Raw genomic sequence first — 15,168 nt, forward strand, 5'->3', positions numbered from 1 at the left:
TTGCTTGAGGACCTTTAAGGACAAGAAATCCAGTACCTCCCAATGTAGCTCTAAGAAGGTATTTTTCCTTAAATCCACCTACTCTAAGTCTGCCTCAGTTAATCTATGAATCAAAAAGCATTATGCCTAGACTTCTTGTTCTCTTGAGCCAAGGGGAAAAAGATCTAATTCCTGTGCTATTCAACAATTTTTTAGATTACTTATTTTTAGAGTGTTATTATTGTATAAATTGTCCTTTTAGGGGGTAGCTAATTGGTACAGTGGATAGAACACTGGCCCTGGAATCAAGAGGACCTGAGTTTAAATGTGGCCTGACACTTAATACTTATTTAGCAAATGTGACCTTGGGCATATCACTTAACCCAATTGCCTTGCAAAAACCATTTTCAAAAAAATAATAAGTTCTTTTGATTTTGTTCATTTCGTTCTTCATTAGTTTATAAAAGTCCTCAAAATTTTCATTTTTATATAATATGGTTGAAGTCTTTCCAAGTCTTATGATATTCATTTATTTTCTCATTTCTTGCAGCATAACAGTACTAGACCACATTCATAGACTGCGATTTATTCAGCCATTCTGCAATTGATGAACATTTCGTTCATTTTCAAGGGTTTTTTGTCTCCACAAAGAGTTGCTATAATTATTTTTGTAAATAATTTTGTCCTCTTTCTTTGATCTCTTTAAAGGTCTAGCAGTGGTATAGCTAAGTCATAAGACACATGCTATTTAATAATTTTTTGTATATTATTCCAAACAGTTCTTCAGAATGGTTCTACTTATTCACAATGCATCAATGTGCCTATTTTTCCACAGACCCTCCACATTTGTCATTTTTCTATGGATGTGAGATAGAATCTCAGAATTTCTTTATTTTGATATCTCTAAATTAGAGGATTAATAACTACAGATAGCTTAAGAGTTCTTCTTTTGAGAATTGTCTCTCAATGTTCCTTGATCATTTCTCAGTTGGGGCATGGCACTTTTCCTTAAAAAAATCTAAATTTGTTCACTATATATGAAACTTTTATTCAAGAAATTCATTTCCGTTTTTTATTCAGTTTAAACTTAAATACAAAATGAGAAAAGAACAAAAAAATTGTATTGCAGAGCAGAACATAAGAATGAATTCAATATAAAATAATAAGTTGCCATTTTGAGAAAATCTATATAAGAAATATTACACATTTCCAAGCTACCCAGCTTTTCTTTACTGTCTTGTGTTTTCTTTTATTCTTTACTGTGCATTTTTAAATTTTTTCCCAAGCCTTCCCTAAAAAAAGGTTACAATTAATATGCACACATAATATGTAAGACTGCAGTATGCATATTGCCACTTTTGATCTTTCTCTGAAGGTGGATTGCATCTCCCTGCAATAGTCCAAGCTTTCCATGTTTTTCTGAATCAACCAGCTCATCATTCCCTACACCACAGCAATATTGTAGCACAGTCACATCCTATTTGAGATTTTTTATGAAAGTTTTTTTCCCCAATTTTCTGAATTCCTTCTAGTCTTGGCTACATTGGTTTTATTTATATACCAAATTTAAAATAATTGAAATCATCTATTTTATACTTCATTAATGCTCTTACCTTATAATATAGTTTAAAGTCTCATACTGCTGAATGTTTTTCCTATCTTTTGTTCTTTTGACCTTTTGTTCTTCCAAATGGTCTCCACTCAGTAAGATTGGTTTTTCATTTTGGTCTTTGTTTAAACTCCACATTCTTTCTCTGGAAACAGATGGTATTCTCTGTCACAGGTATTCTAAAATTGTCCCTGATTATTTCATTGATGGAATGAGCAAGTCCATTAAGGTTAATCATCACCCCCATGTTAGGGTGTACAATGTTCCTCTAGTTCTGCTCATCTAGCCAACATCAGTTCATGCAAGTCTTTCCAGGCTTCTCTGAAATCCCATCCCTCTTGGTTTCCAATAGAACAATAATGTTCCATAATAGACATATATAATTTGTTCAGCCATTCCCCAATTGATGGACATCCATCTGGTTTCCAATTCTTTGCTACCATAGGGCAGCTATGAGTATTTTTGTGTAAGTGATGTTTTTACCCTTTTTCATGATCTCTTCAAGGTATAGACTCAGTAATGGTATTGCTGGATCAGAGAGGATGCACATTTTTATTGCCCTTTGGGCATAATTCCAAATTGCTCTCCAGAAAGGGTGGATGAGTTCACAGCTCCACCAATAATGTATTGCCTCCTAGATTTCCCACATCCCTTCCAACATTGAACATTGTCCTTTTCTCATCATATTAGCCAAAGATTGGGTTTTTTTTTTTAGCAATTTAATTGGGATGGTATTGAATAAATGGATCAGTTAGGTAAAATTGTCATTTCAAAAATGATATTAACTTTACCCATGAACAATAAATGTTACTCCAATTGGATTTGATCTTATTTGTATAGAAAGTGTTTTATGTTTATGAGACTAGTTTCTGTGTCTACTTTGGCAGATACACTTTCTGATATTTTATATTATCTAGTTATTTTAATGTAATAAAACAATATTGAGTACTGCTGACACATAATATAGTGTAGCCTGTTTTCTTCTCTCGATTAAGTCTATTTTAGTTTTTACTTGTCTGAGATTATGATTGCTACTCCTGCTTTTTTTTACATAATAAATGCTGTCCTTTGTTTTATCTTTGTGTATATATCATTTTTATTGTGTTTCCTGAAAGCAACAAAGTGTTGGATTCAGATTTTTAATCTGCTATCTATTTTCCTTTTATGCTAAATTCATCCCCTTCAAATTCTAACCTATACTTACTTGTTATGTATTTTCCTCCTCTCTATTTTTCCTCACTATTCTTCTTGACTTCCCTTATTCTCTGGCTCCCACCCTATCCTCTTGCCCTCTAATTTCTTTCTGATTTTAGAAGACCTTTTTTACCTTTTTTACATATTTATGTTGTTCCTCTGTAACTTCACTATCCATTCCCCCTGCTGGCTTCTTCTGTATCAATTCTTCCTTTTATGACTCATTTGTATGAAAAATATTCCTTTTTAACTTTCCCTCCAGGTTTTTTAAGAATCACCCCCATCATATATATATATATATATAGCTCAGCCCGAGGTTTTCTTTCAAACTGTCCAAATAATCATACCAATCATTTTCACATATAAGAAGTAAACAATTTGACCAAATTGAATCTATTATAATTGGTCTTTAATGTTTACCTTCAATTTCTCCTGGACCTCATGTGTGGGATTTTCCATTAACTTGTTTTTGTCACAAATATCTGAAAGACTTTCATTTCATTAAATGTCTATTTTTTTTTTTCCACTCAGGATTATACTTAAGGTAAATTACCCTTGGTCTTAATCCCAGTTCTTTTTGGAGTGCTATAAAATATAGTATTCCACGATCCTTATTATAGTTCTGTTATATTAAAAAAAATGTTTTCTTGTTGCTTATAGTATTTTGTCCTTATCCTAGAGCTTTGAAACTTCTACGTTTTCCCTCTGGAATCTTTCAGGTGTGAGATCAGTGAATTTTTTCTATTTGAGTATTGCCTTCTTATTCTAGAACTTCAGAGCAATTTTCTGATAATTTCTGTAATATATATTAGGATTCTTTTTTTGATCATATCTTTCAGGTAGTCCAATTATTCTTATTTCTTCTTGATTGTTTTTCTAATGAGATATTTAACATTGTCTATTTTTCCATTCTTTTGATTTTGTTTTATTATTATTATTATCATCATCATTATTCATTTATTTATTTATTTAGGTTTTTGCAAGGCAAATGGGGTTAAGTGGCTTGCCCAAGGCCACACAGCTAGGTAATTATTAAGTGTTTGAGATTGGATTTGAACCCAGGTACTCCTGACTCCAGGGCCAATGCTTTATCCACTGTGCCACCTAGCTGCCCCATGTTTTATTATTTCTTGGTATCTTAGAACATCATTAGCTTTCCTTTGCCCAATTCAAGTTTTTCATGTCTTTTTGATTCCTTATTTCAAGTTGGTTACCTTTCTTTTCATAATTTTCTTGGATTCTTTTTTCCCTTAATTTTTCTTTGCTCTCTCTTATTTTCTTTTTAACATCCTTTTTAAGTTCTTCTAAGAACTCCTTTTGTGCTTGGTACCAGTTGAAATTTCTCACTGAAAAAGGAGATTTTTAGCTTCATTATCTTTCTCTGAATATGAAGCCTGATCTTTCTGATTCCCTTAGTAGCTATCTATGGTTGCATCCTTCTCCTTTGCTTGTTGATTTTTATTTTTAGTTTGTTTTTAGCAGCTATTAGTATAATCAAATTCTACTCCCATGGTATAGGGAATGGTGTCTAAGTCTTGGGTCCTTCTTACCATTATTTTCTGAGGTCTGTCTCAGGGTTTAACCTTAGGATTTCTTTCCTACTACTAAGTGGAGTGGATCCCCCAGCCATGCTATCCATCAAATGATCTTGTCCCTCCTGTGGCTGCAAACTACAGCTATCCTTTCTGTCCTGGAACTGAAATCAGGGACTCTGCCCTCCTGCAAGTATCCAAAGCCAGGAAGGTCCCAGTTCCTCTCTTACTGCACTCACCAAATGTATGCTAGCTTCTACTCCCACAGCTGCAGCCCTGATGCCTTGGGTCAGCACAGCTGATCTTGGTGTCCCTTGACAATGAAAGGACATCTTTCAATTTTCTACTTGGATTCTTTGTTTCTTCCTTCTTTTTTTTATTTTCTGTTTTGGCCCGAAACACTGAGGGTCTTCCCCTCCCAGATTGATTTTTCTTTTTGAAGTAGTCTTTCATGACCTCTTCTCCTCATCTTTCTCTAACCTAATCTTTAAAAAAGAATTTTTTAAAATTACTTTAGGCAGTGGGGTTAAGTGACTTGCCCACAGTCATACAGCTAAGCAATTATTAAGCATCTGAGGCTGCATTTGAACTCAGATTCTCTTGACTTCAGGGCCTGTGCTCTATCCACTGCACCTAGCTGCCCCTTTTCTAACCTAATCTTAATGACTTAATGGACAGTCAAATTGTGACCTAGTAAAGACCTAACTTTTAAAAAGCCAAGGTCTCCCACTGTATCCAGGGCTATCTTCAATCCTGATCCATAACTGACCACTAGACCTGAATGGCTCCATTGAAAAAGAAGTTTGGCAGGGGTCTTTGCACAATACCCCCTCACTCAGATCCAATTCACTTGCATGTCATGGAGCTTCTCTAAGGTCATGGCCTTCTTCAAGAACAAAGTGCAAACAAATATCAACTCAGTCCCGAACAGTCAGTGAGGTGAAAACTCTGGAGACTTGAGGCTGCCTTCCAATTCAGCTGCCCCCAAGGCTTGTTGTTTATAGATTATCAGAGGTTGGCCTGCACCTGGAGATATTTGCACTTCATTTCAGTCAAACCTCTGCTTGTGAAGGTGATGTCTTTTCTAGGGATTTCTTAGTAAGTTTTGTTTTTTTTTTTTTTTTGCAAGGCAATGGGGTTAAGTGGCTTGCCCAAGGCCACACGGCTAGGTAATTATCAAGTGTCTGAGGCCGGATTTGAACTCAGGTACTCCTGACTCCAAGGCCAGTGCTCTATACACTGCGCCACCTAGCCGCCCCCATTAGTAAGTCTTAAGAGAACAATTGCTTTACTCTGACTTTTATTTCTACTGTTCTACATTAATTAAGTTTATTAATGTCTTTTCTTTGGAGAGCCAAAAGTTTTCTGACCCTTAGAATCTTTTCTCCAGAACTTTTGATGCAAATAGTTTTCCCAATTAATTGTTTCCCCTTTAACCTTAGCTTTAACATTTGGTTTGGTTGAGCAAAACTTTAAATTTTATATAATCAAAATTATTCATTTTATCTTCATGATGCTCTGTTTCTTCAGTAATGAACTTTTCTACTATTCATAGATTTATAGATAATAAAACTCAGTAAGAATAAATTTCATTTTAAATTACTTCAGAATATGGAAAATATAAACATACACATAAAATTATAAACATAAAATTTATATTTATAGAAACAGACCTAAAAAAGTAGAAAAATAGACATTACTCATGAGTAGCATAAGCCAATAATATTAAAATGACAGGATTACCTAAATTGCCTTCCCAAAGCAATACCAATTAAACTGCCAAAGTATTACTTTATAGAATTGTAAAAAAAAAATGAAAATAATAATGGGAAAAGGTCAAGAATGACAGAAGAAATAATAAAAAGAAATGGAAAGAAAGGGGATTTAGTAGTCCCATCACTCAAACTATATTAAGAAGCAGTAATTATTAAAACAATATGGCAGTATTTAAGAAACAGATCTATCAGTAAAACAGATTAGGGAATCGACATACAGAAGAAAATTTTAATATTTAGAGGGTTGAGCACATCCCTTTTCAAAGGTTGTCAACTGCTTTTAAACCACATGTCCATATTCAGCATCTTAATAGCACCTGATTTAACATTAATCCATGATCCTTCTTTGTTTCCTGGACAGACTATGCAATTTCCAAACCAGACCTTATGTCACAGATGGAAAGAGGAGAGAGGCCAACCATGCAGGAACCAGAAGATTCTGAAGAAGGAGAAACACCAGCTGACCCTAGTGCTGGTAAGTGACTGGTAGGAGTAACACAGAGCACTTTTATCTTATAAGTGGCTACAACTTTCCCCTATTGGATTTTTCCTCTTAGAGATACAACTGTAAATTTTAAAAAATTAGCTGAAGGAGCTGTGAGACCTGTTTGAGGGTTTCTATCCCTGTCAAATGTCTAAATAATTGAAGAGAATTTTATTAATGTTATTATATTTTTTACATCACAATTCATTTCCCTATGTGCTCCTCCCTTCACACACACATTCTCACACTCATTCCCTTGAAAAAAGGAATAAAGTAAAACCAACTAATAATAGTAAATATGATTATCCTTATCTGCTTCATTCAGCATTCAAAGTCTTTTGACTTTTGGATTTAGTACTGGACACTTTTATTTATTCTGTATTTACCTGTTTCTTAAATGTTATTTTAATTTACTTTTTTTTTAACTATACCATATGAGTTATTATTGTCATTGTCTATGTTGTTGTTTTCTGGATTCTCACTGTATCAGTTCACCCAAATCTAAATTCTTGTTTCTTTGAATTTTTCAGTCATTATTAATATATATATTATCATTCATATATCAATTTTGTCATTCCCCAAGAAGTGGGTACCCAATCTATTTCCATATTCTGATATCATAAAATGTGCTGCTATAAATATTAGCATATTTACCTGAGATTCTGGGGCCTTTTTCTCTTTATCTTTGAACTCCCTTGAGGGTATGTATCCAGAAGTGGGACTGCTGAGTCAAAGGATATAAATCGTTTCTTATAATTAAGAATTTTGATGGATTTCTTAATGACTCTAATTTGGGACTTGATCTTTGCTGGTGTGGTTCTAGAGTCCATGAAGACTAACATTTTGGGCAAATTCATGCCTAAATCTGGGCCTTGTTTTCTCCTGTTGAAAGAGGACAATGATCTACAAATAAGTGCATAATTTTCCATATGTAAAATTGAAAAAGCTTTTGCACCAACAAAATCAATGCAGCTAAAATAAAAAGGGGAGGGATCTTTTCACTGGAATCTCATAACCATATGTAAGGAAATAATGCAAATATATAAAAACAAGAGCTATTTTCCCTGATGATGGTTCAAGAATATGAACAAATATTTCTCAAAAGAGATTTTTCTACCAAAAAAAATTGAAACAAAGATTCACAAAGGGGCTAATACATAATTATGTTGGTTCAGATAAACTCTGAAAACAGAGATGAGAATCATAAGACAATGATAAAAATAGCATTAAAAGAGATAAATAGGGAAACTTTTATATTATACTTAAGATACCATAAAAGACATTTTAAATTCTTACTATACATGAGCCAAGTGTTATAGTATCTAAATACTTAAAAGTTAATCAAGGAATAGACAATAAAACTATATAATATTAAGCAACTTTAATGTATCTGAAAAGGAATGTATTTAAACAAATCTAACAAAAAAGTAAACAAAAAGTTAAGGACCTGAATAGAATTTTTGGAAAGTTATATATGATAGATCTCTGGAAATTACTGAATGGAAGGAGAATGGAATTTTCATAATTTTCAGCTGTGTATCCAGCACCTTTATAAAAATGACCCTGCATTTTAAATAAAAAAACCTTCACAAATGCAGAAAAATTAAGCATTCTTTATTGGCCACAATGCAATAAAAATTATATTTAAATTAAATTTTATATAACAAATATATAAATATATAAATTAAATTTTGAAATCTTAAGGAAAAGACTAAAAATTAAATGGAGATTAAATTAATCCTAAGTAATTGGTGTGTCAAAGAACATATGATAAAAACAACCTTGTATAAAAAAGAAACTTTAAAAGCTGTAAGAACTGTCATCATTACAATGACCATTTTTTCCAGAGGACCAATAATGAAATATGCTATCTATTACAGCAGCAAAGTAATGAACTTTGGTTTTGCAATGACACATATATAATTTTATGTATGGCCATTAAGATAAATTATTTTGCTTGGGGACTGCAAACCCAAAGCAAGTCAACAGTGTGATAATGGCAACTAGAGAAATCTAGGAAGACTTGCATGAACTGGTGCAGAGTAGTGAACAGAACCAGGAAAACAGTTTATATAATAACATTGTAAAGAAAAACAGCTTTTAAAGATGACTTATTCAGTGGTCAACCATAGTTCTGGAGGACTGATGATGAAGCATGCTGCCTACCTCCTGCCAGAAAGATGATGGAGACAGGGTACAAGATAAAATATGGCCAATGTGGAAATTTGTTTTACTTGATGGTACATAATAACATTTTTTTTTTCCACTGAGGGATAAGGATTAGGAGGTGGCAAGGAAAGGGAGCCTTGTGATAGTTGCCAAATTATTGAAAGAAAATGTAGTCACTGAAGCATTTTTTTAATGTACAAAAGAGAACAGAAAGTCAGAAGGAAAGAGACTAACTTTGAAATTTATGTGTTACAGTTATTATATACTTAAAAAGAAATGGCAAGCTATTCTTAAGAAAATCACAGTTTCACATAAAACCTTTTTTGGTTTTACTATGTATATAGAAATCCTTATTTTATTTAGAGTTTAAATTTAGAATAAAAAATATAGTTTTCATGATGAGAAATTAAAACTCGGAGGAGAGATGAAGGCTGGATATATAGATTTGGAAACCAGTGCCATAAAGATGGTCGGTATATGGGAACTGATAAGGTCATCAAGGGAAAGAAGTACTCTGTCTTACTTCATATGCAGCAAATTATGCAAGATGACAAAAAAATAGGTGTAGTGTCGGACAAACCAAGAGAAGATTGGAATGTACTGCTGGAGGCCTTGTGAATTGGTCTAACTATTCTGGAAAGCAATGTGGAATTGTTTCCCAGAAGTAACTAAAAATGTCTATATCTTTATACCAAGAGATTCCACTGCTAGGTATATACCCAAGGTTAAAGACAGAAATGAAGACCCACATATAAAAGTGTCATTGCATCTCCTTTTGTGATCATAAAGAACTAGGAAAGACTAAATGCCTATTAACTTGGGAAATGGCTAAATAAGTTGTGGTACATGAACAAAAGCATTAATAATAAAGACACACTATTAATAAGTCACAGAAACATGGAAAAAAGACTTCTGAAATGATGCAGAGTGAAGTAAGCAGAACCAGGAAAAAACCAATATACTGAATTCCTATAACAGAAATGAAAAGAAAAATAAATACTGTGTAGTTATAATGAGTAACTACAGAGATTTGAGAAAATCCACCTTTCAATGAGTGTGGGAGATGGCATATTCTGTCAAATTCAGTTAATGTAGTCATTTTTCTTTTCAAATCTTTGGAAGGTCCACTGGGTAGAGGGAGACATAAGCAGGAATGAATATGACATAAAAATACGCAATCAATGCAAAACTTTATTTTAAAACTTTTTAAAAGAGAAAGCAATAATGTTGTATATCACAGAATCATAAGATTATAGACTATTAGAGCTAGAGAGAACCTTAGACTATATATAAAGTATGTAATAAGTTTGGAACAAATTGGAAGAATTTAGATGACAAATGGAGAAACTTCTATTTGATTTTAGAAGTGAATCAATTTTGAAGTCATTGCAATAGTTCAGGTAAAAGATGATGAATTTTCTTTTGGATATGTTTAGTTTGATAAGCCTATAAGACAGCCAAGGCTACTAATTATCTACATGCTATCAGATTCCAAACCAACACAATTAACAGACACAAAATGAAAAGCTGTTTCCCAGTAGTTGTGGTCAAAGTTCAAAGGATATAAATGGTTCTCAAAAAGAACTGCTACTATTAAATATACTACTAATAAAAATAATGTAAATCAAACTGGGATTTTTACCACTTGCCCTAAAAATTGGTAAAGATAACAAAAGATTGAAATCATCCATGGTAGAGGGATTGTAAAAAGATGTGAATATTAGCACGTTGTTTGTGGAGCTCTAAGTCACTTTGGAAAGCAATTTAGAATTATGTAAATAGACTAAAAGGCCCACACTCTTTGACTTGAGATTCCACTATTAAAGGTTGTATATTAGAAGTCCCTATAGGGACCAAAATATATAAAGTAGCACCTTTTGTAGTAGCAAATGACTGGAATGAAAGTGAATATCCATCAGTTAGACAGTCTGGAAATATTTATCAAGCAACAACCAACTGCCAGACACTGTGCTAAGCAGTGGGGATACCATGCCCTCCGGGAGCTTACAGTCTAATGGGGAAGATGACAAGCAAACAATATGTATAAATAAGTTATCAATGAGATTAATTTGAAGTAAATAGGAGAAGGGAGGCTAAATTAAATTTAAATTAAGGGGTGGTTGGGGAAGGCTTCCTATAGATGATGGGGTTTTTTTAAAAAAATTTTTTTAGTTTTTGCAAGGCAATGGGGTTAAGTGGCTTGCCCAAGGCCACACAGCTAGGTAATTATTAAGTGTCTGAGGCTGGATTTGAACCCAGGTACTCCTGACTGCAGGGCCAGTGCTCTATCCACTGCACCACCTAGCTGCCCCAGATGATGGGGGTTTTAAAGGAAGCCAGGGAGGTCAGTAGTGGGAATGGGAAGAGGAAAAGCATTCCAGGCATGGGACTACATTCCATCAATTGGGGAAGGGCTAAGCAAAGTGTGGTACATGAATGTAATGAAATAGTATTGTGTAGCAGGAAATGAATACAGAAAAAATAAAAAGATCTACAAAATCTGATGAAGAGTAACCAAAAAAAATCAATACACACAATGAGTACTACAACATAAATGGAAAGAAGAACCACAAAGCAATTTCACAGAGATAAGCATGGCCCCAGAGAAGAACTACTAGAAAACATTCCCACCACACTTAGTTGCAGAGGTGTAAAGTCAATGACTGATAAATTGCACGCATTTCCAAACTTTTAAAGGTATTGATTATTTTTTAATTTTATATTTATTCTCATTTTGTACAAATAATTTTTTTACATTAATAAAATATTCTTGTTTAAGAGTAAACGAAATACCTCTCCCCCCCCCATAAATATAGACTTGCTTGAGTGATAAAGGGGAGTGAAAAAAAATTAAAATTAAAAAAATAATTGTAGGTATGGCCAGGTGGCGCAATGGATGGAGCACCAGCCCTGGAGCCATGAGCACCCAAGCCCACATCCAGCCCTGTACACCCAACAATCACTCAGCCATGTGACATGCAAGCCACCCCAACCCCACTGCCCTGCAAAAAATCAAAAAAGAAAAACAAAGACCCAAAATAACATAAAATAGTAATAATGGTAGGGGTGGCTGGGTGGCGGATAGAGCATTGGCCCTTGAGCCTGGAGCACCCGGGTCCAAATCCGATCTCAGACACCCAACGATCACCCTGCTATGCGGCCCCAGGCAGCCGACCCAGCCCCATTGACCCCGCACCCCCCACCAAATAATAATAATAGTAATAAATGTGCTTGAGTCTTTGTTCCAACACCAACAACTCTGTCACGGGTGGATCACATTCTTTATGATAAGTCCAGCGCAAAAGTTACTTCCATATTTTTCCACCGTTGCCATTGCTGATCACAACTCCTTCCTTTTCTATTTCTCCACTACCATGTACTATATTTTCTCTCTCCTTTCACTCTGACTCTGCTGTAGGGTCGCTGAGTGGCACAGCAGACAGATCCCTGGTCCTGGGGCCAAGGGGTACCAAGCCCCCCCTACCACCCCTTAGGCCCAGCATCCACCTGGCCCTATGGTCCAAGACAGGCCATCCAATCCCAGCCCCTTGCAAGAAGTAAAAAAAGACAATGTGTTATATCTGACCACTCTCTCCCTAGGTCCATCCTCTCCTCCTTTATTCACATCCCCACCCCTTCCCCCTGCTCCCCCCCTTCCTTCTTACTCCAGATGCCTATACCCCATATGTGGTGTTTCCTCGCCTTGCCACCTCTGATGAGAGCAAAGATTCCCTCATTCCCCCTTGCCTTCCCCCCTTTCATATCATTGCAATAGCTCATTGTAATAAAGAAAAATCTTATTATATGAAATATCTTGGCCTATTCCCCCTCTCCTTTTTCTTTCTCCCATTACATTTCCTTTTTTTTCTTTTTTTGTTTCTTGCAAGGCAAATGGGGTTAAGTGGCTTGCCCAAGGCCACACAGCTAGGTAATTATTAAGTGTCTGAGACGGGATTTTAACTCAGGTACTCCTGACTCCAGGGCCGGTGTTTTATCCACTGCGCCACCTAGCCGCCCCCTTAGTTTTTTCTATTGACTCCATTTTTACACCATATTTTATCTTCAAATTCAGCTTTGTCCTGTGCTTCAACTATAAAAGCTCCCTCTACCTGCTCTATTAACTGAGGAGGTTCATATGAGTATTATCAGTGTCATTTTTCTATGCAGGGATACATGCAGTTCATAAAGTCCCTCATATTTCCCCCCTCTCCTCCAATCTCCGTGCTTCACCTGAGTCCTGTATCTGAAGATCAAACCTTCTGTTCAGCTCTGGCCATTCCAACAGGAACATTTGAAATTCCCCTGGTTCATTGAAAGTCCATCTTTTTCCCTGGAAGAGGACATTTAGCCTTGCTGGGTAGTTGATTCTTGGTTGTATTCTAAGCTCTTTTGCCTTCCAGTATTATTATATTCCAAGCACAAGGAGCTTCCAATGCAGTTGCTGCTAAGTCCTGTGTGATCCTGACTGACTGCAGCTCCACAATATTTGAACTGTGTCCTTCTGGCTCCTTGTTTTTTTTTTTTTTTTTGTAATTTTTAAATATTTTTTATTCTCACTTTGTACAAATTTTTTTTACATTAATAAAATATTCTTGTTTACAAGTAAACAAAATACCTCTCCCCCCATGAATATAGACTTGCTTGGGTGAAAAAAGTAAAGGGGAGAGAAAAAAAATTAAAAGTAAAAAAAATTACAGTAATAATTGTAGGTATGGCCAGGTGGCACAATGGACGAAGAACCAGCCCTGGAGCCACGAGCACCCGAGTCCATATCCAGCCTCGTATACCCAACAATCACCCAGCCATGTAACATGCAAGCCACCCGATCCCCACTGCCCTGCAAAAACCAAAAAAGAAGGGAAAAAAAAAGACCCAAAGTAAAATAAAATAGTAATAATAGTAGGGGTGGCCGAGTGGCAGACAGCATTGGCCCTTGAGCCAGGAGCACCTGGGTCCAAATCCGGCCCCAGACACCCAAAGATCACCCTGCTATGTGACCCCAGGCAGGCCACCCATCCCCACTTGCCCTGCACCCTCCCCCAAATAATAATAACAAAAAATGTGCTTCAGTCTTTGTTCCAACACCAACAACTCTTGTCACGGGTGGATCACATTCTTTATGATAAGTCCATCACAAAAGTTACTTCCATATTTTTCTGACGTTGCCATTGCTGATCGCAACTCCCTCCTTTCTTATTTCTCCCCTACCATGTACTATATTTTCTCTCCTTTCACTGTGACTCTGCTGTAGGGTCGCTGAGTGGCGCAGCAGACAGATCCCTGGTCCTGAGGCCAAGAGGCTCCAAGCCCTCCTACCACCCCTTAGGCCCAGCATCCACCTGGCTATATGGTCCTGGACAGGCCTTCCAATCCCAGCCCCTTGCAAGAAGTAAAAAAGAAAATGTGTTATATCTGACCACTCTCCCCCCATGGTCCATCCTCTCTTCCTCCTTTATTCACATCCCCACCCCTTCCCCCTGCTCTCCCCTCCTTCTTACTCCAGATGTCTATACCCCATTGAGTATATTTGCTGTTTCCTCTCCTAGCCATCTCTGATGAGAGCAAAGGTTCCCTCATTCCCCCTTGCCTCCCCCCTTCATATCATTGCAATAGCTCATTGTAATAAAAAAAGTCTTATTATGTGAAATATCTTGGACTATTCCCCCTCTTTTTCTTTCTCCCATTCCATTTCCCTTTTTTTCCTATTGACTCCATTTTTACACCATATTTTATCTTCGAATTCAGCTTTCTCCTGTGCTTCAACTATCAAAGCTCCCTCTACCTGCTCTATTAACTGAGAAGGTTCATATGAGGATTATCAGTGTCATTTTTCTATGCAGGAATACATGCAGTTCATCCTCATTAAATCCCTCATATTTACCCCCCTCTCCTCCAGTCTCCATGCTTCACCTGAGTCCTGTATCTGAAGATCAAACCTTCAGTTCAGCTCTGGCCATTCCAAAAGGAACATTTGAAATTCCCCTGGTTCATTGAAAGTCCATCTTTTTCCCTGGAAGAGGACATTCAGCCTTGCTGGGTAGTTCATTCTTGGCTGCATTCTAAGCTCTTTTGCCTTCCAGTATATTGTATTCCAAGCCCTACGAGCTTCCAATGTAGTTGCTGCTAAATCCTGTGTGATTCTGACTGTAACTCCACGATATTTGAACTGTGTCCTTCTGGCTGCTTGTAATATTTTCTCTTTGACTTGAGAGTTCTGGAACTTTGTTATAATATTCCTAGGGGTTGGTTTTTTGGGATCTCTTTCTCAGGGGGATTGGTAGATTCTCTCCATTTCTATTTTGCCCTCTGCTTCTAGAATATCAGGGCAATTTTCCTGTAGTAATTCTTTGAAAATGATGTCAAGGCTCTTTTCCTGATCATGACTTTCAGGTATTCCAATAATTTTTTCCCAAGTCTGTTTTCCAT

At 36.0% G+C, this 15,168-nt stretch overlaps 1 protein-coding gene across 2 annotated transcripts in view; it reads left to right on the forward strand.

The window, feature by feature from the left end:
- Nucleotides 1–15,168, forward strand: part of ZNF777 (zinc finger protein 777) — a 37,591-nt gene that overhangs the window by 14,974 nt on the left and 7,449 nt on the right. For both annotated transcript variants that reach the window (XM_074193434.1, XM_074193435.1), the window contains one exon: nucleotides 6,451–6,564. In XM_074193434.1, the coding sequence (XP_074049535.1) occupies nucleotides 6,451–6,564 (114 nt within the window). The remainder of the gene's footprint in view (nucleotides 1–6,450; nucleotides 6,565–15,168) is intronic.

This window comes from Macrotis lagotis, chromosome 7 (assembly GCF_037893015.1).
Source record: "Macrotis lagotis isolate mMagLag1 chromosome 7, bilby.v1.9.chrom.fasta, whole genome shotgun sequence".
Lineage (NCBI taxonomy): Eukaryota > Metazoa > Chordata > Mammalia > Peramelemorphia > Peramelidae > Macrotis > Macrotis lagotis.